The sequence below is a fragment of the Oryctolagus cuniculus genome, chromosome 9 (genome assembly GCF_051225735.1).
Source record: "Oryctolagus cuniculus isolate XC-2025 breed Fujian yellow rabbit chromosome 9, ASM5122573v1, whole genome shotgun sequence".
NCBI lineage: Eukaryota > Metazoa > Chordata > Mammalia > Lagomorpha > Leporidae > Oryctolagus > Oryctolagus cuniculus.
Window position 1 is genome coordinate 35,345,303 of NC_142875.1, and position 27,904 is coordinate 35,373,206.

Sequence of the window (27,904 nt, forward strand, 5' to 3'; positions counted from 1 at the left end):
GAACAAAACTACAAAGAAAATTTTAAAATCTTTTACATTGAAAGATAAGATATAATAGCAGAACTTGTGAGATATAACTAAAATGTTATTTATAGAGAAATTTAAAACATCAAATGCATATGGTAGCAAAGGAAAAAGGCTTAAAATCAATGATCTGAACTTCTACTTCAAGCACAAAGATTAAGAAGGAAGGAAATCACATAAGATAAGAATTGGAATCAGTGAAATAGAAAATTGAGAAAATTAACAAAACTCAAAGTATTAGTTCTTGGGGGAGAAAATTGATGCATTCCTAAAAAGCTTGATTGAGAGAAGAAAGGAAAATCTAACACAAAATATCATTATCAAAAATAAATAGGAAATATCACTCTATATCCAAGTGACATTAAAAGAAAGGGTTAGTGTTGTGACACAGAAGTTAAGCCACCTTGAAACACCATCTTATATCAGTTCAGAGTCCAGTCCTGGCTACTCTACTTCCAACCCAGCTTCCTGATAATACATCCTGGGAAGCAGGAGGTGATGGCTCAAGTGCTTGGACCTCTTCCACCTCGATTGGAGACCCAGATGGAGTGCTGGGTTCCTGGCTTCAGCATGGCCCAGTCTTGGCTGTTGAAGGCATTTGGGGATTGTACTAACAGATGAAATATCTCTTTAACTTTCAAGTAGATGAAAATAAACAAACAAATATTTTTGGAAAACTTTATATCAATAATTTTTTTTCTAAGATTCGACTTATTTTATTGAAAGGCAGAGTTACACATAGAGAGAGGGAGATTTTCCATCTGCTGGTTCACTCCCCAAGTGGCCACATGGTCAAGACTGGGCCAGGCCAAAGCCAAGAGCCAGGAGCTTCTTCCAGGTCTCCTATATGGGTAACAGGGCTCAAGTATGTGGACCATCTGCTGCTGCTTTTTCAGGCACATTAGCAGGGAGATGGATCAGAAGTGAAGCAGCCAGAATTCACACCGGGCCCTTATGGGTTGCCAGTGCTGCAGAAGATTGCTTAATCCCCTACTTCACAATGCCAGCCCCCATATAGCAATGAATTTTGCAAATTTAGAAAAAAATCCACAAATTCCTTGAAAAATGTAACAACCAAAGCTGACATATTAAATAAAAATATTAATTTTATTGTATTTATTGTATCTGTTAAAAATTTGAATTCATCATGAAAAACTGCCACAAACTGGCCCAGCTTTTGGCATTAATGAATTCTATTAAGTTTAAGAAATATTCCTAGTACTTGTCATTAGCAAATTATTTAAGAACATATAGGAGACAGCACTTCCTAACTAATTTTATGAGATTGGCCTTATCCTGATATGAAAACCTAAGACACTACAAGAAAAAATTATAGATGAATATCACTGAGAAACAAATTCTTAACATCTAGTCAATTTTACAGTGTAAATAATTTCCTGACCAAGAGGAATTATCTTAGAAATACAAGGTTAATAAAACATTAACAAACCAATTTAAGTGCCCATATTAACTGAATAAAAAGAGCAGATTGTATGATCCTCTCATCAGCTACAGGAAAAAAATATTGTCATTAGTGCTTAGTCAGCAAACTATGATGAAGTGTGTATATGTCCATGTCCTAGCCCCACCTTCAGTCATCACCAGGACACCCCAGACAACTTTGGGTCCATGTGGTTACAGTGTGTTTTATCCCTCAGTTTCCTAAGGCAAGATTGTTGTATGGACTAGTGAACACCTTAACTTGTCTCCCTCTTTCTCTCTCAACCTTACCAGCCAAATACGGTTGTTTCCTTCCTTTGCTATGGAACAGCAGAACAGGTTTAGCAAACTCTGGCTTAACACAATCAACATTGCCCAGCTTTTATTCTTGACTTTGTAACACAAATACTCGATGAACTTAAGTATCGTGTACATGATTTTTTTGAATTAGGATTTCTGGTATGGATATGTTTATATTATTTTGATTTAACATTTTCTGTTGTGATGCTGATTTTTCTAGATGTACTGTATGGAATGTGATGGCTATTTTTCTGACCTTATTGAAATGTTATTATAGTAGCCCAGAATTACATTTTCATAGTTTATAATTTTGAGAAAAATAGTTTTGGCAGTTATTGGAAATACCTTAAATGTATTCTAATTGGGAACTTTTTGAAATCTTCCTTTAATGTAGTGCCAGAGAAAACTAAGGTTATGAGGATATCTCAGTATCTGATTTACTTGTAGGATAGGAAACTGAGTTTTCTTGATTGTACTTATTTTTTCCATCTTCGTAGGGTAGCAAATTAAAAGTTAAGCTTTAAACTATTGATATAATCTGTCCTATATATTGGTGGAACTTAAATAACTGTGATAGAAAATTTTGGTAGGATTTAAAAAATTGTTTAAATTATACGTATCCAGAAATTTGGATTATATTTATGCAGTATTTTGGGGGGTGGGGACCTATTTTTGTTTTTTAAAGGATATCCAAGAAGCAAACTTCAAGACATCAAGTAGCCGCCTCCTTGCAGCTGTTATGTCAGCTCTGTGTCACACTTCTGTTAAGCTGACTTCTATTTTCCCTATTGCATATGATGGAGAAGTACTACTAAGGTCAATTGTTAAACAAGTTAGCACAGAGAATGACTCAACACTAGTTCATCGTTTTCCCCTTTTGGTGGCACATATGGAAAAACTCAGCCAGGTAGGTCTTTTGTGAAATCTTTTATAATGAGGCAATAAGAAGGTAAACCATAATTTGAGTTTTTGTGGTGAGTTCTTATATATTTGTTTTCTGCAACACCATTTGAAAGTAAGTCCTAGATACTAAAAGCCATCTTTTATCTTGTAATACTTAAAAATTTTCATGATAGATTAATGGGAAAAATAATTTTTAAAATATTCTCTGTGAGGGACTGATAATGTGGTATAGCTGGTTCATCCTCTCCCTGTAACACTGGCATCCCATATGAGCTCCAGTTCATGTCCCATCTTCTCCACTTCCCATCCAGCTCCCTCTTACTGTGTCTGGGAAAGCAGTGGATGATGGCCCAAGTGCCAGGCACCTTGCCATCTAGAGGCTGGGATGAAGCTCCTTGTTTCTGGCTTTGGCCTGGCTGTTGAGGTCCTTAGGGGAACAAACCAGTGCATAGAAGATCCTTCTCTGTCTCTCTCTCTCTCTGAACCTCGTTCAGATAAACAAATCTTTAAAACATAATGAAGCAAAATATCTTTTGTGAAACATTTTAGTTTGTTAAAATAAGCACTGTAAAACAATATATTTACTTGTAATTTATTTATATGTAAATTTATTTATAAATTTATATGTAAAACAATAGGGATTATTTTTTACTAATTGCTGTGGTTTATTAGAAAAGACTATAGAGGGGTTGGACATTTGGCACAACAGTTAAATCCCTGCATGGGAAACCCACAACCCATGTCCAGATGCCTGACTCTAGTCCAGACTGCTCCACTTCTGATTCAGCTCTGGCTAATGCCCCTCCTGGGAGACAGCAGATGGCTCAAGTATTTGGAAGACTAAGAGTTAAGTACATTTTACTAAAAAGAAAAATTGAAAACCTTGCATAGGTGAATTTGCGTGTATTATGAATATGGCTCAACCATTGCAAATAAATGTCTTTATAATTAATATAAAGGCAAATGTTTTAAATTTTTTAGTTAAAAGAACAGAAGCAAAAGTATATATATATAATGATGACTATATAAAATATGTGTGCAAAAAGCTATTGATTGGAAAAGAATAGTGGAAAATGAAAATAATGCATGAATGATAAAGTTATAAGTAATCTGGTATTTTCTTTGAAATTTTCTTAAGTATTTTAGGGTTTTTTTTTTTCAAATAAACAAATACAGTAATTTTAATGTTAACAGCACTTTTAAAAAATTACTAATATTTAGTGATTATTATAATTGTATATTCATTTTTGTTAGTAACAGTCTATGAAGGTTAAGTCTTGGCTAGTATGTATCTTCTTTTAAATGTACATTATATATCTACACCATTTTGGTACAGTATAGCATATTTATTCAATCCTTTATATAAATATCTTATTCCCAGTACTTTCACATTTTAAACAAAATATCACTAACTAAATTATACATATTCATAATGAATTCCCCAATATAAATCTTTAGGGATGGAAAAATTCCTAAGTCAGGAAAGTGCATTAAAGTTTGTTAACAACTGCCAAAACGCCCTTTACAAAGCTTCTGTCAGCTTGTATTCTCTACCACTAGTGAAAAAGAATTCCTTTTTTTAAAATTTGAGTGGGCAGTGATGTGCTACTTGTCTTATGTCTTTCAAGAAAAGCCTACTGGTAAACTCTTAATGCCATATTTAGATATATGGAAAATATCTTGTATTAATCTTGGTAAATATTAGAAACTCAGCAGGCATAATTAAATACTTGCCACTTACACACACTCCCAAGTAGAGTGCCACAGGGCCATGATTTTTGGGTACCATTGGGAAATGAGTTTTATCAAACCTAATAACTTTCTGGGATGTTCCAGAAAATAAAGTTTCTGAAGAATGAAAAGATTTACAGGATAGGAGAATCATAATTTTAGCAGTCATTGATAATTTTAAATCCAGAAAATCTAATTATGCAAGAAATTAACCAAAGTGTTACAGGAATATTATTCAAATGATGAAAGAAATAAATATGAACAATTTTCTTTTTTTAAGTATTTTTTAAGATTTATTTTATTTATTTGAAAGAGCTAGAGAGGTAGAGACAGAGAGAGAGGTCTTCTATCTGCTGGTTCACTCCCCAGATGGCCACAACTGCCAGAGCTGTGCCGATCTGAAGCCAGGAGCCAGGAGCTTCTTCTGGGTCTCCCATGTAGGTGCAGGGGCCCAAGGACTTGGGCCATCTACTACTGCTTTTCCAGGCCATAGCAGAGAGCTGGATCGGAAGAGGAGCAGCCAGGACTAGAACCAGCACCCATATGGGATGCTGGCGCTTCAGGCCAGGGCTTTAACCCACTGTTCCACATCGCCGGCCCCTGAACAATTTTCTATAAGTGACATTTTTGTTCCAGCCTCAGCTGGTACATTAGAAAGGAACTTGAATGATTCACAGTAATGCATATGATGGTTTTAACTGAGCAGTTATTTCATTTCCTAATGGAAAGTGTACTCAACTGTGCATATGATTTGACAGTGATTTAACTTTAAGGCTATTTTCCATACTGAAGTTTTATGAAGTCTGTTGAATTTGTTGTCTGTATTGAATGTTGTACCTTGTGGAACAGAAATATTCTGGACAAACTTGCTCAGGAGGACAACCAGGTTGTCTTGTTAATTCAGTCCATCTGATTTCATAGATGAAGTTAAATAAAGCTGGAACTAGAACCTGAATTGTTTCACTCCCCAGCCCACAATAGGCTCATTAGCCATAATGGCCTCCAGATGAAATGGGATGTGTTTTGATCTCTGTGATAAGTTGAAAAGATATAACATATAGTAAAGGAGAAAAATACTGTTAATGCTGGATGTCAACTAAATTAATTTTCTGGAGAAAAGTTTTTCCTTTGAGTGTAATGGAACTCTGATTTCTTATTATTTGTTTTGAAAGAGTTAAAGGGAGAGACAGAGAGAGAGAGAGAAATCTTCCATACCCTGGTTTACTTCCTAGATGACCACAAAAGCCAGTGCTGGGCCAGCCCTAAGCTAGGAACCATGAGCTTCACCTGGGTCTTCCACACGAGTGGCAGGGGCCTAAACACTTGGGCCGTCTTCCACTACTTTTCCCAGGCAATTAGCAGGGAGCTGGATCAAAAGTGGAGCAGCTGGGACACAAACCAGCACTTATAAATAATACCAGTGTCACAGGCGGTAGCTTCACCCACTACACAACAATTCCGGCCCCAGGATGGCTTTAGTTCTGAGCACACCAAAAGAAGTGATGTGCGATTGGAATCTTGTCTATAGAATAAGCTTTATAAGTGGGAAGAGCATTTTTCTTTCTATTAGAGAGTATTGTGACTGAAAGTTATATAAGCATATGTGAAAACTGAAAGCTAATAAAATACAAGTACCTTGAAATGTGTGGTACTTTTATGATACAGAGGCCAATAATTCAAAAAAATAATTAAGTGAAAAGTAGAGTAACTCCATGTTGGATTAGATTCAGAACAGTCAACTCTGAGCCCCATCTGGATTTTGAGGGCGCACATCTGTTTTGAGGGCACCATGTATAAAGACCGAGGAGGACTCATGGGAAGGAAAATAAAGCAATACCTTGGAACTTCCTCTTTTCGTGTGTGATAGAGTGAAGAGAACATCTCAGGAATGACAAGCTTCCGAGAAGTCCTGGAGAAAATGCTGGTTATTGTCGTGCTACCTGTCAGGAACAGTCTGAGGAGAGAAAATGAGCTCTTCTCCTCCCACCTGGTCTCCAACACCTGTGGACTGCTGGCCAGCATTGTCAGCGAGCTGACTGCGTCCGCCCTGGGATCCGAGGTATTAAGTGATACTTTGAGATTGGATAATAACCACATATTTTCATTTTTCATGTATTTTACATTTGTGGAAACTAATTTCAAAAACAGGTTGGTAGCATCACTGCATTTTTTTTAATTCGCTCAACATTCAGTATTTTTTTGTCTTTTCTTATGCCTCTTGTCTGCTTTCACTTCCTCTTCCTCACCAGTTTACCCAGAATGTCATAATAATACAAAGTGTATGTTTTCCTGTCATACTTGGTTCTCCTCTCATCTGCCTCATTTTACAACCCCACAGCCAATAAAAGCAAAAGTAGTTCCCGTTGCAGGGTAATGAGTAATACTGAAAAAGTCAGGGCTACTAATAGTGAACACATGGCGTCATGGTTATAAAATAAGCATAATAAAAATTTGTCATTCCAGTCATTTTTGTGTATACAGATCAGTGGCATCAAGTACATTTACTTCGTGCACCCATTATCACAAAGTTTTTGAAAATATTGAACACTATGAGAAAATCACTTTGAGACATTTTAAAATACCTTTACATTTTGTAAATTAACATTATTTTTCTCCATTTCACTGCTTTCCTCATTCTGCATCATCACCTATCTGAATGTTTCAAATGAATTTAGTGTCTTGTTTTTTTCTCCAAAACGCAGCTAGTTGATTGGTTTTGAAAACTGTGTCTTAAAGAGAAACATTTTATCATGCAAATAATATTTAATAGCTGTCATATATTCAATGGCCCCAGTTTTCGAATTTATTGCCGAAGAAATTCTTATCTTTGTTTTACTTTTATAATTCATAGTCCTTGCTTTTTCTTTGTTTAGATGCATTTTAGAACCTACTCTAAATTGAACCTAAATTCATCACTAATTTATAGTGACAGCTCACCCTTTAGAATTCTGAATAATTCCATGTACCTCAGCAAATTTTGGGATTTTGCCCCGGGAAACACTGTGAAGTCTCCTTGATTAGCTTTGATTTTGGCCTAGGAGGCCATTGAAGCCCTTGTCAGAAAACTTTTAATTTTTTAAGAAATGTTTTTACTCAGTGTACAGTACTCTTGCCTTTTATGATAGACTCTGGAGAATGCAGAAAAGTCTGTAATGCATAGGTACCCTTCTGAACTTTACTAAAAATTATTTCTGTAACCTTACCTTTCTTATGAGGAGTGTGCATTACAGTGTATCTAATATACCACTGTATGTGTTCCCACATGAACTGACCTAGATACTCACATTTCTCTCTTTCTCAGAACAGTTTGGGATGCTTGCTAGAATTATGAACTTTAATTTTTTATTTTGTTTAATCTCCTAAATGTTTGTGGCCTACTTAGATTAGAAGCAAGTCTCTGTGATTAAAAATAGCAGTTTCAAACCAAACTAAGTTATCTGATCCTCTCAAATAAAAGTCTGTAATTAGATGTGTGTGTGTCGTGTGTATGAATACATAAGTATTCATTCAAATTTATATATTCATAAATTCATATTCATATATTCATTCAAACATTGAATGCCAAATTATGATAAAATTACTTTATACACTAGTGGTATTCAGATTTTTGATAGTAGACCATTTTTTTCAATTAAAGTCTTGGGAATTCAGATAAGAGTAAGATGGTTTGATTGAAGACAGTAATCTGAAATCCACCACTCCCTTGCATATCTATCTCTGTGTAGCATAAGAAATATTGGTATTTAGAACACTGACAAAATTTTTGGTGTCACTTTTTAAAGAAAGTGTTAATTTATTTCATATGTATTACTCTGATAATTCAAAGGTTTGTGCTTTTGAAAATATGACTAAAAGAATGTCAAGTAACATTGACTTGTGAATTTAGAATTAAAAGATCTGGTTTTATTACGGATTAATTTCTTAATAGAATGCACATTTAGGAAGGTTTGAATCCACATATTAAATATGTTTTATTAACCTTAGAAACCTTTGGATAGTTTCATTAAAGATGTATTATTAATATTCAGATACAGATTACTGGTGTACTTCTTTTATTGTTTACAGGTTGATGGACTTAATTCTCTTCATTCTGTAAAAGCTAGTGCTAACCGTTTCACAAAAACAAGTCAGGGCAGAAGTTGGAACACTGGGAATGGATCCCCTGATGCAATTTGTTTTTCAGTAGACAAACCTGGAATAGTTGTGGTTGGTTTCTCCGTCTATGGAGGAGGAGGAATTCATGAATATGAATTAGAGGTATTGGTTGATGATGTAAGTATTACTGTTACAGTGTTTAGCCTGCTGTGGGGACTGTATATCAGGACTTACTATCAAATTGTGGTGGGTTCTAACCTTCAAGGGTGTAGCAGAACAATCACAGGTGGACGACATTAAAGAAATTGGAAGAGAGAGTAACCTGATGAAGTGCCATTGTGAATCACTCCTACATCATATGGTTTGCTTTTTCAGAAAGAGAAAGAAATTTAAGGAAATTAAAGACCAAAAAGTACATAGCTAAGCTTGTGTTGCAAGTCTTGAGTAATTTGGTTTTTTTTGCATTTTATCCAAACAATGTTCAGATGAGTATTATTACCTCTATTAATGGTTAAGCAGCTTTGTCAAAGAGTGCTGATAGATGATTCTTAGTAAAGACAGGATTGATTGATTTACCTGTATCTTTTTTTTTAATGCTTATATTCTCTAAATCATTTAAATTATCTGAGTTTCCACAAAGTTTTATAGATGGGACAGAAAGGTAGCATGTAAATAAGTTTCTAATAAATAGCAATTTATGTATAACTTGATTCTTTTGACCAATTAATTTGAATTAATCCTCTACTTCATTTTGTTCTTTTTTTTAAAAAAGATTTATTTATTTATTTGAAAGTCAGAGGTACAGAGAGGCAGAGAGAGAGGTCTTTCATTCACTGTTTCACTCCCCAGATGGCCACAACCTCCAGAGCTAGGCCCATCTGAAGGGAGGAACCTGGAGCTTCTTCTGAGTCTCCCATGCGGGTACAGAGGCCCAAAGACTTTGGCCATCTTCCACTGTTTTCCCAGGCCATGACAGAGAACTGGATTGGAAGTGGAGCAGCCAGGACTTGAACCAACATCCATATCAGATGCCAGCACTGCAGGCAGCAGCTTTACCTGCTGCACCACATCACAGGCTCCATCTCATTTGGTTCTATAATTAGATCCTCACTCTGTTTATGAGGAAATGAGAACAGTTTAAGATAGCACATAAGAAAAGTCCATTTAAGTTATAATCTTTGGAAATAGAGAATAAAATTTTTTTTGTTAATATGTGTGGAGAAATGAGATACTAATTACTAATTTTATATGTAGGAAATAAACTGCTTAAAAACAGTAATTATAAGCCAAAATTGTTTATACAATGAAATTAAGAAACTTGTGAATTTTTTGTTGTTTTAAACAGAGTGAACATGCAGGAGATTCAACTCATTCCCACAGATGGACTTCACTAGAGTTAGTCAAAGGAACTTATACAACAGATGATTCACCCAGTGATATAGCTGAAATCAGACTTGACAAAGTTGTTCCTCTAAAGGTAATTTCAACCAAATGTTTCTGTTGTTAAATAAGTAATTATGTAGTTAAAAAATAGTGAAGGATATTTCATTGATTTCTTTTGTTGGATTTAGCTATTCCTAAGTTATCCTGTGTGTGTTGCTTCAGGTACTCGTGGGATACCTAATGTGTTACTGATATTTAATGTTTTGTATACTATTTTTGCATGATATCTCTTAAAATCTGGTATACACGGCAGACCCATAGAATGGCAAATGTCCTAAACAGCACTCTGGCCTCATAATCAGCCCTTAAGGCATGTGGATCGGCTGAAAAGCCCATGAGAGTATTTCAGGCATGGAAAGCCAAGACACTCTGGGGAAAAAAAGAAAAAAAAAAAAAAAACTAAATGAAAGATCTCTGTGAGTGAGATCCCAGTGGAAAGAATGGGTCATCAAAGAAGGAGGTACCTTTCTCTGAAGGGAGGAGAGAACTTCCACTTTGACCATGGCCTTGTCTGAATATGATCAGAGTCAGTGAACTCAGGGGGCTTCCATAGCCTTGGCAGCTCATGACAAGAGCCTAGGGTGATTACTGAGGCCATAAACAAGAGTGTCAATTTGTTAAGTCAACAACAGGAGTCACTGTGCACTTACTCCTCATGTAGGATCTCTGTCCTTAGTGTGCTGTACATTGAGATTTAATGCTATAACTAGTACTCAAACAGTATTTTTCACTTTATGTTTCTGTGTGGCAGCAAACTGTTGAAATCTTAATGTATGCTAAACTGATCTTCTGTATATAAAGAGAATCGAACATGAATCCTGATGTGAATGGAAGGGGAGAGGGAGTGGGAAAGGGGAGGGTTGCAGGTGGGAGGGAAGTTATGGGGGGGGAAGCCATTGTAATCCATAAGCTGTACTTTGGAAATTTATATTCACTAAATAAAAGTTAAAAAAAAAATCTGGTATAGTATAAAATACTGTTAGGTTTGGATTCAAGCATTAAGTTCAAGATACCTGTTCTTTCTTGTATGCATATTAGATGCTGACAAATCATCATTTAACCTCATAGAGAATTGTCTGTAGAGTGAAAAGAATAACACCTATATTGTAATGTTGTTGAGATACATTTGAACAGTAGAAATAAAGCATTTGCCTCAGTATCTAGCATAAAATAGAAACTTAATGAGTACTGGTCCTTATCTTTTCTTACTGTGCCAGAACTCATTTGAAAAACAAGTGATCTTAACAGTGTTGGGGCCAGCACTGTGGCTCACTTGGTTAATCCTCAGTCTGTGGTGCTGGCATCCCTTATGGCTGCCAGTTCTAGTCCTAGGGGCTCCTCTTCCAGTCCAGCTCTCTACTGTGGCCTGGGAAGGCAGTGGAGGATGGCCCAAGTGCTTGGGCCCCTGTACCCGCCTGGGAGACCAGGAAGAAGCACCTGGCTCCTGGCTTCGGATCGGCACAGTGCCGGCCGTGGTAGCCATTTGGGAAGTGAACCAACGGAAGAAAGACCTTTATCTCTGTCTCTCTCTCTGTCTATAACTCTACCTGTCAAATAAAAAAAAAAGTTAGTGTTAACTATTAAATTTATTACTTTGTATAATTTTTTAACAATAAATATATGGCAACATATATTGAAGTAATTATTAATGTTAAAGTAACATTAAAGTATTTCTTAATTCACTTGAAATAAATTTCATGAGAGCAGAATTTTCAATAAGGTAGGTTCATCAGAGATACCATTCAGAAGAGTTTAGATACTGAAAATCCAAAGAGCCTTCATTGTCGATTTTTTTGTCATAGGTTTATAAAAAAATCAGTATCTGTAGCTCACATTAACAGTGTATATTACATCATATTTTGGACACTTATTTTCTTATGGATGTATTTCTCATGTCTGTTTATTTCTGTCTCTGGGTATAATAGGCTTATCATTACTTTTTCTTACATTTAGAATTATCTCAGGAAATAAACTGACTGAAGGAAAATACTAACTTGAGTATTTAAAATTCTTTATTATGGTTAATATTCATGGAATGTGCTTCAGAGCAGGAACTGGTTAATCTGTTTATGTTCAAATCCTAGTTTTGTCACTTAACAGCTTTGTGACTTTGGGCAAGTGTTTATTTAATCTCTCTGTACCGCAGATTCCTCAACTATAAATTAGGGATAATGCTAGGATCCTTACCTATTGAGGTCATTTTAAGTATCACCTTAATTAAATCATGTATAGTACTTAGAACAGTTTCTGTTACCCAATTGGCATCTAATAAGTATTGGCTGTATGTCATATTTGATTCATTGAAAACTCATTCAGTAAAAATGTCTACAAATATGACAAGGAAGCTCAATATATGTGCTAAGTTTACTGCTAGATTTCTTTTAGTATATCTTGTGTATATTATGAATAAATATAAACATGTTTTACATCTTTATCATGAAGGAAAATGTTAAATATGCTGTGCGCTTGAGGAACTATGGCAGCCGTACAGCCAATGGAGATGGAGGAATGACCACAGTTCAGTGCCCGGATGGTGTGACATTTACATTCAGCACATGCAGCCTGAGTAGTAATGGCACAAACCAAACCAGAGGACAGATTCCACAGATACTCTACTATAGGTAGGTGTGTGTATAGAGATGAGGGAAATACTTAAATAGTAGAACACATATAATTTACTACTAAAATTAAAAATGTTAAATGGACAGTTATACATAAATTATACAGTGTATTCTCCTAGTGTATACTTGTGCTACTTCATATAAAGATGTCTCATTGTAGAATATCAATTCAGTGTTTAGTGTAAAGGTGAACACTTTAAAATGATTTTTTTCCATCTTTCCTTAATATCATTGAAATGTTTATGTACTGGGTACATGTGTCTTTTTTTTTTTTAAGATTTATTTTATTTATTTGAAAGTCAGAGTTACAGAGAGAGGTAGAGACAGAGAAAGAGGTCTTCTGTCCTCTGGTTCACTCCCCAGATGGCTGCAACAGCCAGAGCTGCACCGATCCGAAGCCAGGATCCAGGAGCTTCTTCCAGGTCTCTCATGTGGGTGCAGGGACCCAAGGACTTGGGCCATCTTCTGCTTTCCCAGGCCATAGCAGATAGCTGGATTGGAAGAGAAACAGCCGAGACTCAAACCAGTACCCATATGGAATGCTGGTGCTTCAGGCCAGGGCTTTAACCCACTGCACCACCATGCCGGCCCCGGGTACATGTGGTTTTTGTTGTCCACGGTTTTAATGTAAATGGAAATCATTCATTTCTTCCTATAAAATACTTTAAATTAACGATCAGATCTACTCTGCCTAGGTAGTGGTATTACCTGCATTCTGTTTTCCAGTCTATGGAACATTTTGGTGTCTATGTATCTTGTATCTACCCAATCTAAGCCCCTGGGGCTCTAGACTGTATAATTATGTTTTCCTTATTATAGATATTTTAACAAAAGCTTTGCCTTATATAAACAGTGGGAAATAAAGAATAATAAAAACTTTTCAGTTAGGAAAAGCTTTCAAATACATATTTCTAACTGGGTCCGATTTTTTTTTTAAGCAGTGTATCTGAAGGCTTAAGCAGTAATGAGTCTCTTTCATGGCATTTGTATTCACCCTGAATTAGCATCAAGTCTCTAAAGTTTGAGGCTTGCTGATTCCTGCATTTCACTCATAAACAATTTGCAGACACTGTGATACTTCCTAGATAGTATAAAATAATTTTTCTATATAGAGATTTCCTTCATCCTTTCTGCAGGTGAAATAGTAGTAGTATAGGCAGTAAATATTACAAAGTTGCTGCTGAGATACAGAAGCATTCTGGTTTTTTTTTTTTTTTCACCCCATCACAAACATCCTTTTCTATTACATAAGCATTAGAAGTAATACATTTTTTTCATTTCTCAAATCATAGATTAAAAGCTATAGTTTAGAGGGCCAGTGCTGTGGCACAATAGGTTAATCCTCCGCCTGTGGCACCGGCTCCCATACTGGCACCAGTTCTGGTCCCCGCTGCTTCTCTTCCAGTCCAGCTCTCTGCTATGGTTTGGAAAAGCAGTGGAAGATGGCCCAAGCACTTGGGCCCCCCCCACCCACGTGGGAGGCCTGGAGGAAGCTCCTGGCTCCTGGCTTTGGATTAGCTCAGCTCTAGCCGTTATGGCCATCTGGGGGTGAACCAGTGGATAGAAGACCTTTCTGTCTTTCCCTCTCTGTCTGTAACTCTACCTCTCAAATAAATAAATAAAATCTTAAAAAAAAAAAATAAACTATAGTATATACTAAGGAAGAGCCAACTATTTCAAAGAGATGATGAACCAGTAACATTGTCTTCCATCTAAGCTTTATATTTTACAGAAAATAAAATGTTTTAGGAGTTTTACTGTTTCCCAACAAGCTTTAAATACCCTTCATTTTAAATAAATACACAAATAAATAATAAGAAACAGCACCTTTCATCCAAGCTTTTTATCTTATTCAAAGTAGAGTGTGTTAGGAGTTTTACTGTTTGCCAAGCAATCCTTAAATACCCTTTGCTTTAAATTTGAAAATGTAAATAAAGTCCCTTAGCTTTAAATACCATCTTTCTCTGATGACTCCCAAGTTTGTATGCTGGCCTTTGTGACTCTGAGCCCTAGACAGAATGTCCAGGTCCCTCCTTGATATCCTCACCTGGGAACCACTAACCGTGATGATGAATGTTAACATGTTAACTGCCTTGTGCCAACCAGTGCTCTCTGTGCTCTACCCGTGTTATCTCAGCAACCCCAAGAAGTAGGCACTTTTCCTACCCCTACTTTACAGATAAGGCAACCAGAACATCGAGTGCCTAAACAACTTGCCCAGAGTCGTATTTCTTAGTGAATTATGGTACAGGGGCTTCTAGGCAGGATATCAGATTCCAGGTAACATGCTTTTAAGCTCTATCCCCATGTCTGCTCTTTTCAACAATGCTTTATGTGATTGATTAATAGACATCTTAGATAAATACCTTCATATTACTTCTGTCCTCAGGTAGAGCTGAACACCATCAAGCCTTTCGTGCTGTCACTCTTTCATCAGTAAAACCTAGCAACTATGCTTATAAACTGTACTAAATCAGACCTTTTCTACTGCTGTCAAAATTAACAGTCTAGACCAAGCCACCACTGTCTCCATGTGGATAACTGTAATGTCGACTAAGCAAGTCTCCCTCCTTTTGCTGCTACCCTTGCGGGTCGCTATCCACAGCACAGCCAGAGTGACCTCATAAAAATATAATCATACCAAGTTTTGCCCTTGCTCAGAATCCAGTGGCTTCCCATGCCCAGGAAGCCCTCCATTCAGCAATGATTCAGAAGACAGGGCAGCGGGAACAGAGGACCCATACCCATATCCATAAAAACTCCAGTCTGAATACGGGCTGGCCTCTCAGTTCTCTTCTGTGGTGACTGCCTGGTCTGTCAGGTGTATTTCATTAAACTTGGATAGCATAATTACTGCTTAAAGGCAAACAAAAAACCAGTATAAAATGTGGAAAATTACTATGGCTCATGAACCTCCCACAACCTGACCCCGTTTCCCTTTCCCCACTGTCGGTCGCCCTTTACTCCTCCTTTCACCCTTGTCCTACTTTGTCTTCATCTGTTCCCTTAACTCAAGTATCTATTTACTTTGCCCCGACACTTTCCCCTTAACATGGGTCTGTTTTTTTCTTTTTTTTTTTTTCATTGTTTTTAAAGCATAATTCAGGTCTTTGTTAAATACCAGTTCCTCAGAGATGAACTTTACAATAACACCCATTACTCTGTGTTGTGTGCTGGTTTATTTTTCATGAAAGTTCTTGATTACCTCCTGAAATTCTATAATTACCCATTTAAATTTTTAAACTTAAATTAGCTTTTCTGAACCACAAATTCAATGAGAACAACTTATCTATATATTACTCCTAGCATTACTCATGATTGTAAAATAATCTCATATCACCACATTACAGGAGTGAATTTGATGGAGATTTGCAATCTCAGCTTCTGAGTAAAGCCAATGAGGAAGATAAAAACTGTAGCCGAGCTCTCTCTGTGGTAAGCACTGTTGTTCGAGCTGCCAAGGATCTCTTGCACAGAGCTCTTGCTGTTGATGGTAAGACTTTTTTTTGTTAGTTAAAATTTTTTATTTCGTATGTATGCAGAGTTGCTGAAGAGAAGCTGTCTTAAAGAATCCCAAAGTGTTTTGTTCAGTTTAGATCTACACATAGATTAATTTTAAATTAGTCATACTGTAATTCAGAATTGCTTAAAATGTTCAAAGCAGTTATCTAATAATTTTATTTTCTTAATTAATCCAATAAGAGGCACATTCTTATTATCTTGGTTCATCCAGAGGTCTAAACAACCCTGTACCCCTCAGCTTTACTTAGTAGTTCTTTCGGTGGAAATTCTCTAGGTTGTATTCTCATCTCTGCTCCCAGTGTCATAGTTCAGGCTGCCATAGTGCAAGTGCATTTCCTCTGTGTCATGAATGGATAATATCTTAGTCATTTCACTGGCACCTTTCTCCTATTTTCCATCTAGTTCTCTATTCATCCTCTACACTGGCAGCAGAGTTATCATTGTAAAACATGCACCATTGCTTTCACTCCCTTACTGTTATCTATAGTATTCATTGCTAAGCCTACTTGCACATCTGATATATTCAAAGAGGTTTTGGCTAAGTTAGGAATCAATTTTTTTTAATTAAATTCTCAGCCTATTGTGATTCAACAGTACATCTAGAAACCAATATTTGTGAGAATAATTGGCCTATAATATAAAGATCTTCACAATCTACTAAATTTATTTTTGTAGTACCATAACATGGGTAAGTGACTAATGTGTCCATCAGCAACGTGCTTTCCTTGGAAAAATAGTATAGCTTAATGACCATCAAACTATTTTTGAGTGGTTTAATATGTTCAGACGTTATTCTTAGTGTTTTACACATATTAGCTCATTATTCATAAAATCGGGGGGGAATATTGTTATTATCCTGTTTTACAATTCAGTAATTTTTCTTATGTCACTTAGGTAGCCATGTTTGATGCTAGAGTAGTAGTTTAAAATCATGGCACTGGGGCTGGTGCTGTGGTGCAGCAGACTAAGCTGTGGCTTTCCATGCTGGCATCCCATATCAGAGTGCTGACTCCAAGTGCTGGCTCCTCTGTGTCCAATCCAGCTCTCTGCGAATGCACTGGGAAGGCAGCAGGGCATTGCCCAAGGTCTCGGGTTCCTATCTTCCACATTGGAGACCCAGATGGAAGTCCAGGCTCCTGGTTGTGACCTGACCATTTGGGAAATGAATCACCACATACAAGATCTCTTTCTCTCTGTCTGGCTCTCTCCTTTCTGTCACTCTGTCTTTCAAAGTAAATCTTTAAAAAAAAAAAAATCATGGCTTTGCTATCCCATGTTCTATTCTTGACACTATCATTTTATAAGTATAAACACTAAATACACATTAAGTATTCTTGAGAGGGATACTTATGGATTGTGTTCTTTGGTTTCCTCTTCTAAAAATGAGGGATTAATAAAAATACCTTATTTTGAGGATTAGTTAAGGTAACACATGTAAATAAAGCCCTTAGCATAGTACCAAGTCTTTTATACACACTCAACTATAATTTTACTCAAGAGAACAGAATATAGATTTAGAATAGCATGTATACACTTCAGTGAAACCACTTTCTAACTATAATTTTAATGCATTTTCTAGCTGATGACATTCCAGAACTGCTTAGCTCTTCCAGTCTGTTTTCCATGCTGCTTCCCCTTATTATAGCCTACATAGGACCAGTAGCTGCTGCTATTCCCAAGGTGTGTAATTTAATTCTATAACTTTGGTGGTTTTTTGCATCTTTATTTTTATATTTTTTAACTTTTCTTTAAAGATACTATAATCCTTGAGGCACCTGGGTTTCTGATAATAAACAGACATGTTTATTCTTAGTATTATTTACTGAATTACAAAGCTTTCTAGTTACCCATACATTTGAAGAATTTGGGAGTGGGAAATATATTTTAGAAATTTGACATATAAGCACAGATTAAATTAATAAATTTCTTAAGTTTATGAGTTTATACCAAATCCTCTTCATCTTAAATCACATTAGTGTAAAAGGATAAGAGTATTTTAAATAATGAGATATTAATGGCATGGAAGAAATCACAAACTACTGATTCTTTTGCATAATTATTTAGTAAAGTCTAATTCACTAAAATCACCAAAAGGCAAAATTGTTTAAAATTACAAAGTTATTTTCATATAACATCTAAGATTAAAAGGTTAGTAGAAACTGTAGATATATTATTAGTAACAGTAACCAGCAATTATAGCAGTTCATTTTAAATCCACATGCACACTTTTCTCATTTAGTCATTTTTATTTGCATACACTAGGTGGCTGTAGAAGTCTTTGGCCTTGTCCAACAGTTGCTTCCCTCCGTCGCCATTTTGAATCAGAAGTATGCACCCCCTGCATTCAATCCTAATCAGTCCACGGATAGCACCACTGGAAACCAACCTGAACAAGGCCTCTCTGCTGGTACAACCTCTAATCATTATGCCGTCATAGAGAGTGAGCACCCGTATAAACCTGCCTGTGTGATGCACTACAAGGTACACACCTGTCCTTAGTGAGAATTTAAACTTAAAGCTTGGTTTGAGGCTCTGTAATGATTTGAATAGTACTTTGCCTGTGTTCAGTAGTGTAACTTCTCTTATAATACTTACATTTAGAGAATTAGCAAGTATTTAGGTTCTGTTGGATATAAGACAATTTTTTACCTTAAATAGTATGAAATTTTATCAGTTGGAAAGGGTTGTTCTCAAATCTTTTTACAAGTACAGCATATTATATCATGCCCAAATTTAGAATAATGTGATAATAGTGTATATAAGCATTAAAGGTTTTAAATCATGTTTTTTGAGTTGACATTATTTGTACCACAGCTTGAGCTCTGAAAATTTACATACTCAGTGTAGAATTTAAAGTAATGGTTGAGTATCCTTAATCTGAAAATCAGAAATCCAAAATGCTCTGAAATCTGAAACTTTTTGAACTGACATGATGCTCAGAAGGTTTCTGAAATATTCCAGGTTCCAAAAAAAATTTGAAATCTTAAAAATCCAGTCCCAAACATTTCAGATAGGGGATATTCAGCTATGCATAATAGAAATATACATACATATATACATATACATTTGCTATATATTTAAAGCCTTCATAAATTTAATGTTATGGAGCATTCAGAATCCTTATTCCTTAGTCTTTAAATTGTGTCGTATGAAGGAAGCAAGAAAAGCAACAATCAGGCCGGCGCCGCGGCTCACTAGGCTAATCCCCCGCCTTGCAGCGCCGGCACACCGGGTTCTAGTCCCGGTCGGGGCGCCGGATTCTGTCCCGGTTGCCCCTCTTCCAGGCCAGCTCTCTGCTGTGGCTCGGGAGTGCAGTGGAGGATGGCCCAGGTCCTTGGGCCCTGCACCTCATGGGAGACCAGGAGAAGCACTTGGCTCCTGCCATCGGATCAGCGTGGTGCGCTGGCCGCAGCGCGCCGGCTGCGGCAGCCATTGGACGGTGAACCAACGGCAAAGGAAGACCTTTCTCTCTGTCTCTTTCTCTCACTGTCCACTCTGCCTGTCAGAAAAAAAAAAGCAACATTCATCCAAATCATCAATATAATTATAAATTTATATTTTTTGTGCTTGTAAAATGAACAGCATTTGATTGTTGAAAATAAATGTATAAAAGCAGAAAAGTTAGTCCAGAGTACCCCATCTATCCATCATCCCAGATCAGTAGTCTTCAGTCCTTAATCAAACCTGTTTCAATTGTTTCCCATCCACTTGTGTTTTAAAGCACATTCATAATATTTCCTTATATCTATGTTTAAAATATAAGGACCCTTAAAAATAACCATATCATCTCACTGAAAAATAGCAGACAATTCCTTAAGGATATTAAATTTTCCTGCAAATTTTTTTAAGTTTTAATTTGAATCCAGATAACATTGTAATTGGTTATGTCTTTTAATTCCCTTTTAATCTTTTTTTTAATTTATATTAGGGGTCAGCGCTGTGGCGTAACGGGTTAAACTGCCACCTGCAGTGCCAGCATCCTATATGGGCACTGATTCGAGTCCCAACTGCTCCTCTTCCAATGTAGCTCTCTGCTATGGCCTAGGGAAGCAGTAGAAGGTGGCCCAAGTTCTTGAGGCCCTGCACCCGCATGGGAGACCTGGAAGAATCTCCTGGCTTCGGATCGGCACAGCTCCTGCCGCTGCAGCCAATTGGGGAGTGAACCAGCAGAAGGAAGACCTCTCTCTCTCTCTGCCTCTCTTTCTCTCTCTGTTTAACTCTGACTTTCAAGTAAATAAGTCTTTTAACAAAAAAAATTTTTTTTAAAAAAGCGATTTATTTTATTTATTTAAAAGGCAGAGTTACAGAGAGGCTGAAGCCAAGAGATCCACTGGTTCACTCCCCAGATGGCTGCAACGGCCAGAGCTGAGCTGATCCGAAACCAGGAGCCAGGAGCTTCCTCCAGGTCTCCCACAAGGAGGTGGCGGTCTAAGGACCTGGGCTGTCTTCTACTGCTTTTCCAGGCCATAGCAGAGAACTGGATCACAAGTGGAGCAGCAGGGACTCAAACCGGTGCCCATATGGGATGCCTGCATTGCACATGGCAGCTTTACCCACTATGCCAAAGCACTGGCCCCCAGTCCCTTTTAAGCTTAAGTACATAAACCCCCTTCCATCTCTATCTTTTTTTTTTTTAATTTAATTTTATTTTTATGTTTGAGAGGCAGAGCCACAGAGAGAGGGAAGTAGGGGCAGGGGAAGAGAGAGATCTTCCATCCACTGGCTGACTCCCCAAATGGCCACAATGGAGGCAGACTGATCCAAAGCCATGAGCCTTCTCTGGCTCTCCCACATGGTACAGGGTCCAAGTACTTGGTCCATCCTCTGCTGCTTTCCCAGGCACATCAGCAGGGAGCTAAATCAGAAGTGGAGCAGCTGGAACTCAAACTGGCACCCATATGGATGCCAGCATTGCAGGTGGAGGCTTTACCCACTGTGCCACATTGATCCCAGTTTTCATGAATTTTATTTATTGAAGAAACTACATCTTATCTCTTTGTTACGTGGAAGCCTCTTCAGCTGACTTGCTGAGTCCTTCAGACATGCTCCTTGTAATCATCACTAGCTTCCCTGCCCTCTGGCCTGCTAAGATGTTCCAAATTGCATAATTTATGTTGTATAATACAGGAAATATATTGATAAAATAGCAATTTGTTAAGACACTGGCTAACATGGCAAGCTGAAGAGGAAGGGAGGCCAGTAGCAGCTCAGTCCAGGAAGTTTGGAGCCTCAGAATGAGAGACAGGCCAGTGATACATCCCAAGTCCCAAAAAAACCCAAGGGCCAGTGGTGAAAGTCCCTGAGTCCAAAGGCCAAAGAATCTGGAATCTGGTGTGCAAGGGCAGTAGCAACAGCAGAAAACTCACCCACTCCAGGAGAAAGGACCAGAGACCAAGCGGCAGTGTTTCTCTCTTCCTTTCTGCTCAGCACAGGCCCCTGCCTGATTGGATGTTTCTGCTTACATACAGGATGAGATTTCCCAACTCACTTTTTTGACCTACACACCAGTCTTCTCTGGAAACACCTTTGCAGACACTCCCAGTGGAATGCTTTCCCAGTTCTCTAGACATCCCTCAATCCTGCCAATTTGACACCCAAAAATGAACGATCAAACTTACCTTACACATTTCCTGCTTCAGATGTGGAACCAGCTGTTGTTTCAGAACATTCTGGTTCCTTTTACACATGCACGCACACACACATCTTATATGTATGTTTATACATAGGTAAATAGATTTTTGTATATGTGTAATATTTTTTAAAGATTGATTTGTATATTTGAAAGGCAAGGTTACAGAGAGGTAGAGGCAGAGAAAGAGAGAGAAGTCTTTCATCCACTGGTTCACTCCCCAGATGGCTGCAACGGCCAGAGCTGTGCTGATCTGAAGCCAGGAACCAGGAATGTCTTCAGGGTCTCACATGTGGGTACAGGGGCTCAAGAACTTGGGCCATCTTCTACTGCTTTCCCAGGCCGTAGCAGAGAACTGGATCGGAAGTAGAGCAGCCAGAACTCAAACCGGAAACCATATGGGATGCCAGCACTACAGGCGGCAGCTTTACAGGCTACTCCCTAGTGCCGGCCCCTATATGTGTAATTTTTTAAAAAGTAAAATACCTTATGAGTTTGTATTGTTGATACTAATTCACAATAATGACCACAGGGAGACCTGAGTCTGCTTTTTTATACATCTAGAACCCTTGTTCTCAATGATACTGTGAATATGAAAATTAGGAAGTAATTTAATTATTCATTTGCTCTGTGTGTGTGTGCATATGTATTTGTGTTTTGTCCTTTGAGTTATATCCCAACGATGATCAATATTCAAAGTACTCATCAGCTACTGTGTTTAAAATTGAGCTGAAATGATTCATTTTTGTGTGGTTATGCGCTAAGCAGATATCATTTGCTTTATTTACTTAAGATTTTTGAACTTTATTTTTAAATGTAAATTTTGTTTCATAATTGTTTAAATAACTGTTCTGTACAGTGTTACACCTATAAAACAAGTCTAGCTTTTATATTTGTCCCCATCACTCTGTTCCCTGCTTCTCTGACATAGGTAGCTTTTTTCATTTAAATTTGATAGTTTATCCTTCCTTTGTTTCATTTATTAAAAGCATTGACACACACATATACTGATCCAGAGGGGTGTGTGTTTGTATTCATGCCCATTTGCCTGTTGACCTCAGGTGACATTCCCAGAATGTGTCAGGTGGATGACAATCGAATTTGACCCTCAGTGTGGTACTGCGCAGTCAGAAGATGTTCTCCGTTTGTTGATTCCTGTCAGAACTGTCCAGAATTCAGGATATGGACCAAAATTGACATCTGTTCATGAAAATCTTAATTCATGGATAGAGTTAAAGAAATTTTCAGGATCCTCTGGGTGGCCAACTATGGTTTTAGTGTTGCCAGGTGAGTATTTCTCTTATGTTTTATGTGATAAACATATGCATTTATGGGTATTTAGTAAGAATGCATCATTTAAAAAGTCTCTAAACTATGTAAAGGCATTTATTAAAGGAATGATAAAGACACGGGAAGAATAAGTGATACACATGGGCAAGGGATCATAGTATGATCCAAGTTTTGGAGTGGAGGGTGATTTGATGATTTTGTAAAAGATTAGTTTGACCAAACCCGAGTTCTAATGTTGAGGAATGAGTGTCTGTGTAGTTTTGGTAAGTTGTAAAAACTATTGTGTAGTCAGTTGTGTTTTATATTTTTGTTAAGATTGATTTTATTTATTTGAAACTTAGGGAGAGACAGAGATTTCCATCCACTGGTTCACTCCCTAACTGGCCTCAAAGGCCAGGGCTGGATGGATCCAAAGCCATGAGCTTCTTCCGGGTCTCCTATGTGGGTGCAGGGGCCCAAGCATTTGGGCCATCTTCTGCTATTTTCCCAGGCTTATTAGCAGGCAAGCTGGATTGGAAGTGGAGCAGCCAGCACTCGAACTGGTGCTTATATAGGTTGTGGCTTTACCCACTACACCACAGTGCTGGCCCCCAGTCTGTTGTATTTTTAACCAGTAATTAATCCTTTTAACGAAAAGCTAATTTGGATTCAGAAATTTTTCCTTCTACTCTCAAGTGCTTTGTTTGTTGGTTTGTGAAGAGATAAAACACAGCCAAATGCCAGGATAAAGGTTGTATACCTTGAAACAGAGAAGGTTAAACAAGGTCATCTCAGTTAATTGACAGATAATTAAAAAATGAAAAATGCCTATGTAATTTAAAGGTAGAATATTTGATTAAGGAGGGAAAAATTGATCATAAAGAAATAACACACTTGAAGTGCTTCCAATGTCCTCTGTATTGTTTTTCTCACAGTTTGATCAAGCAGATACAGGAGCTGCCCCCAGAAGAGTCAGTTTAGGCTTTTTGGTGTCTGATTCATATTTTGGTGCATCTTGAGATGGGGGGGGGGATTTTAATTAAATTGTTTTGGGTTTTAACTTGATTGCGGCTTTTTTTTCCTTCTTCTTAAGGAAATGAGGCCCTTTTCTCATTAGAGACTGCATCTGATTATGTGAAAGATGACAAAGCTTCTTTCTATGGTTTTAAGTGTTTTGCAATTGGATATGAATTTAGCCCTGGATCTGATGAGGTAAGAATAAGTTATCTTGTCATTTCTGTTAAGGAAGAGGGTATATTTAAGGGCTACGGTTGATGTAAATTGTATTATTGTCTCTATTTATGAAATCAGGAATTTATTTTGAGCTAAAGGGGGTATAACTTTAAATATTTAATATTTTAGTTATGTGCATTGGTCTGTTTTTGCTAGTTTCAATACACAAAGAGAATGGATTTTTGCATCAGACTACAACCATTGAAGTAAAATCATGCTTGCGCTGATCCTGTGTGGGTGGCTATACCATCTGAACAAATAGTAGACCCTGATGTCACAGAGGGACTAAGTTACTACCATGTTTTCTAACTGTTGTAAATCATGTTCTTTCAAAGTAACTAATGATGGTTATTTGGTCAATGAACCTGTAAACCTAAACATTATAACCAGCATGAGGCATACTACTAAATCTTGTACTCTCAATTGAACCATTAGCTAACACATACATATTTCTTATGTCCAAAGTAATGGTTGAATTCTGTTGATAATGCATATTATCTTCCAAATGTATTTTAAAGCAGCAAATTTTATATAATCCTACAGGGAGTCATTCAGCTCGAAAAAGAATTAGCCAATCTTGGTGGGGTTTGCGCAGCAGCTTTAATGAAAAAGGATCTAGCACTTCCAATTGGTGAGTCTGGTCAAGTACTTGGGTATTTGTTGATAATGTTTTTTTAATTTTAAGAGTACTCATAAAATGCTGTTTCAGAACATCTAAAAATAAATTCACAAAACAAATTGCAGCTCTGGCCATTGCGGCCAACTGGGGTTTGAACTGTTGGATGGAAGACCTCTCTCTCTTTCTCTCTGCCTCTCCTCTCTCTGTGTAACTCTGACTTTCAAATAAATAAATCATTAAAAAAATAGACTCAGCATAATAAGTGTCCTCCCTTTTTTTGCCAAAAATGTGTAAACACAAAATTAAAAAGGTACAAAATATAATATCTTCTGCAAATCACTTCATAGATGCTTATTGAGAATTGTAGAGTATATTCACACTTAAGATACTTTGCATTTTAAACTTTAAACCACTGGTATTTACCCAATCTGGAATGGTAGAATTATAAAAGTGGCATAATAGTAGCAAACAACTATAAAATTCAACCAAATACTAATGTTTTATTATATATTTTATTTGTATAACAGGCAATGAATTAGAAGAAGATCTTGAAATTCTTGAAGAGGCTGCATTACAGGTATGATCCTTAACATAGGGATAAACTTTGTCCTAATGTAAAAGCAGTATTTTTCATTCAGATTAGCCTCCTTATTTTTCTTTAACATAAGACTTTATCTTTTCATTGAGAGGTATAGAGACAAATAATTAATAACTGTTTCCCTTGATATGAGAGGCCCAGCTGAGTGCTTGCTGTACTCTGTGGTGGGTAGTAACTAGAATTAGACAAAAATCCTATGGGAGAAGGAAGAGCAACCAAGTGCCAAGAGTGAGGGGAATGCTTATCAACATTTCACAGATGGACAGAACAAGGGAAGGAAGCTATGTAAAGTGTGGAGAAGGCTTTGCAGACCTGTGGAAATTTAAGCTGCATCTTGAAAGATGTTTTATTTTGTCAGCTAAAAAAGTGGAAAGGCATTTCACAAAGGAACCTGGAGGGGGATGGTTATATTACAAATTTTGGCAGGAAGTAGCAAAGATGAGGAAGGTACAGTTGGTAAATTCAGATTGTGATCAATTTATATGAAGTGCTGTGAACTAGTTGGCTATAAGTAGTTAGGAAACATTGTTTCTTGCTGCTGTGATTTGCTTATATTGACATTAGTTAAATAGCCCATTTGGTATTATAATTTGAAATATGTAAGTACTGTATTTCAGTGAAGTGCTCTTTTGGATCTGTTTTTTAATCTGTAATATTTTATTGCTTGAAAGTACTTAGAGACTATTATAGTACTCTCTTAATTTCATCAGTCTAAACTAACAGTCATTAATAGGATGGGAACATCAGAATCCGTAGGCAGCATTTTTCAAATTACAGTATCTACTTAGTGTAGACCAGAGATTCTGATGTGCAGCTAATGGAAAATGGGTACATGCTCTGTGCTGAGACCATCAGTGTTGAGTGAATTTTCCATATTGAAATGCCACAAAGGTAGGTGTTAGATTGAGAGTTACTTAACTGCATAAGTGCTATTCATAGTATATAATAAATTTATAAACTTTCCAAAAATTTTTTGCAGAGCTGAGGTTGGTAGCTCTTTATGTTGAAAATACTCTCCAAAAAATGTACTAAATATGATTAGCAATTTCTTATAAAATGAATGGTTTTGTAAATAGTCCAGAGTAGAAGAGTTTTATTCTTAGAATGACTTATACTATGTTATGTCTATCTAAAAATATTATTTATTTATTTGAGAGATAGATATCTCCTATCACTGATTCACTCTCCAAATACCCTCAACAGTTCAACTTGGGCCAAGCTAAAGCTGGGTCTCCCAGTTTGGTGACAGGGATGTGACTATCTGAGCCATCTCCTATTGCTTCCCATGGTGCACACTGTCAGAAAGCTGGAATCAGGAATCGAGAGCAGAGCCAAGACTTGAGCCCAGGCACTCACAATATGAGATATGAGTGTGCCAAGTGGCATCTTAACTGCTACATCAATTGCCTGTGCTATATTATGTATTTTTTTTTCTGAATTTGCCATGGAACAGAAGCTACATTTGGGATGCATAATTTAGATTTTGCATTATTTAGGTTATGCTTATTTTCTGTGCTAGGTGAATGTATTTAGTAGTAGTAACTTAACTAATATCTTTAGAGCACTTCCTGGTTTACAGCATCTTTAATATTATTTATTTGTTTTTACAATTATACTCTGAAGTCAGTATTTTTTCTTACATCTTACAATCATCAAAGTTCAAAGAAACTGTGGCTGGTGTTGTGGCATAACAGGTTAGGCCAACACTGGTGATGTCAGCATCATATATAAGCAAGCACTGATTCCAGTCGCAGCTGCTCCACTTCCAATCCAACTCCCTGCTAATGTGCCTGGGAAAGCAGCAGAAGATGGACAAGTGCTTGGGCCCTTGCCACCCATGTGGGAAACCCAGATGGAGTTTGAGGCACTTGGCTTTGACCTGACTCAGTGTCATCTATTGCAGCCATTTGAAGAATGAATAAAAACAGATGCAAGATCTCTCTCTATCTCTCTCTCTAACTCTGCCTTTCAAATAAATAAGTAAATATGTTTTCAAAACAGTTCAGTAGAATTATGTACCCTATCAAAGAACTCAATTGGGAAATAAAGTCTAGTACTCAAGACTTCTAATCCCTAAGGCTAGTATCTTACGTTCTGTTTATTTCCTGAGGTGCATTGGTCAAAGCAGTAATCATAAAAGCATTTATTTTATCAAACCTTACTATAAATACTTTGTAGATGTTTTTAATTTATTGAGTCCTCATAACAACCCTACAAATTAGAGACTCTTAATTCAATTTTCCAATGAGAAAACTAAAGCACACACAACTAGATAACCTGCCCAGGATCACAGAACTGGCCGTCACCTCAGCTGGAATTTGACCTCTGGCCATGCAGCGACAAGGTCCATGATTTTGAGAAGTATTTCTGAATAGGGAACTATGGTATCCTTGGTATTGTTAAAATACTTCAGTTTTTTAAAAAACCACTAGCTTTTGTGTGTGTGTGTGTGTGTGTGTGTGTTTTAACATTAAATC

At 37.0% G+C, this 27,904-nt stretch overlaps 1 protein-coding gene across 32 annotated transcripts in view; it reads left to right on the forward strand.

The window, feature by feature from the left end:
• The window catches only part of MYCBP2 (MYC binding protein 2), a 303,498-nt gene that overhangs the window by 149,671 nt on the left and 125,923 nt on the right, over nt 1-27,904 (forward strand). For all 32 annotated transcript variants that reach the window (XM_051850575.3, XM_051850577.3, XM_051850583.3 and 29 more), the window contains 12 exons: nt 2,450-2,671; nt 6,266-6,457; nt 8,464-8,670; nt 9,839-9,970; nt 12,379-12,557; nt 15,908-16,050; nt 17,659-17,759; nt 18,342-18,560; nt 22,770-22,995; nt 24,071-24,189; nt 24,754-24,841; nt 25,357-25,406. In XM_051850575.3, coding sequence (XP_051706535.3) covers nt 2,450-2,671; nt 6,266-6,457; nt 8,464-8,670; nt 9,839-9,970; nt 12,379-12,557; nt 15,908-16,050; nt 17,659-17,759; nt 18,342-18,560; nt 22,770-22,995; nt 24,071-24,189; nt 24,754-24,841; nt 25,357-25,406 — 1,878 coding nt within the window. The remainder of the gene's footprint in view (nt 1-2,449; nt 2,672-6,265; nt 6,458-8,463; nt 8,671-9,838; nt 9,971-12,378; nt 12,558-15,907; nt 16,051-17,658; nt 17,760-18,341; nt 18,561-22,769; nt 22,996-24,070; nt 24,190-24,753; nt 24,842-25,356; nt 25,407-27,904) is intronic.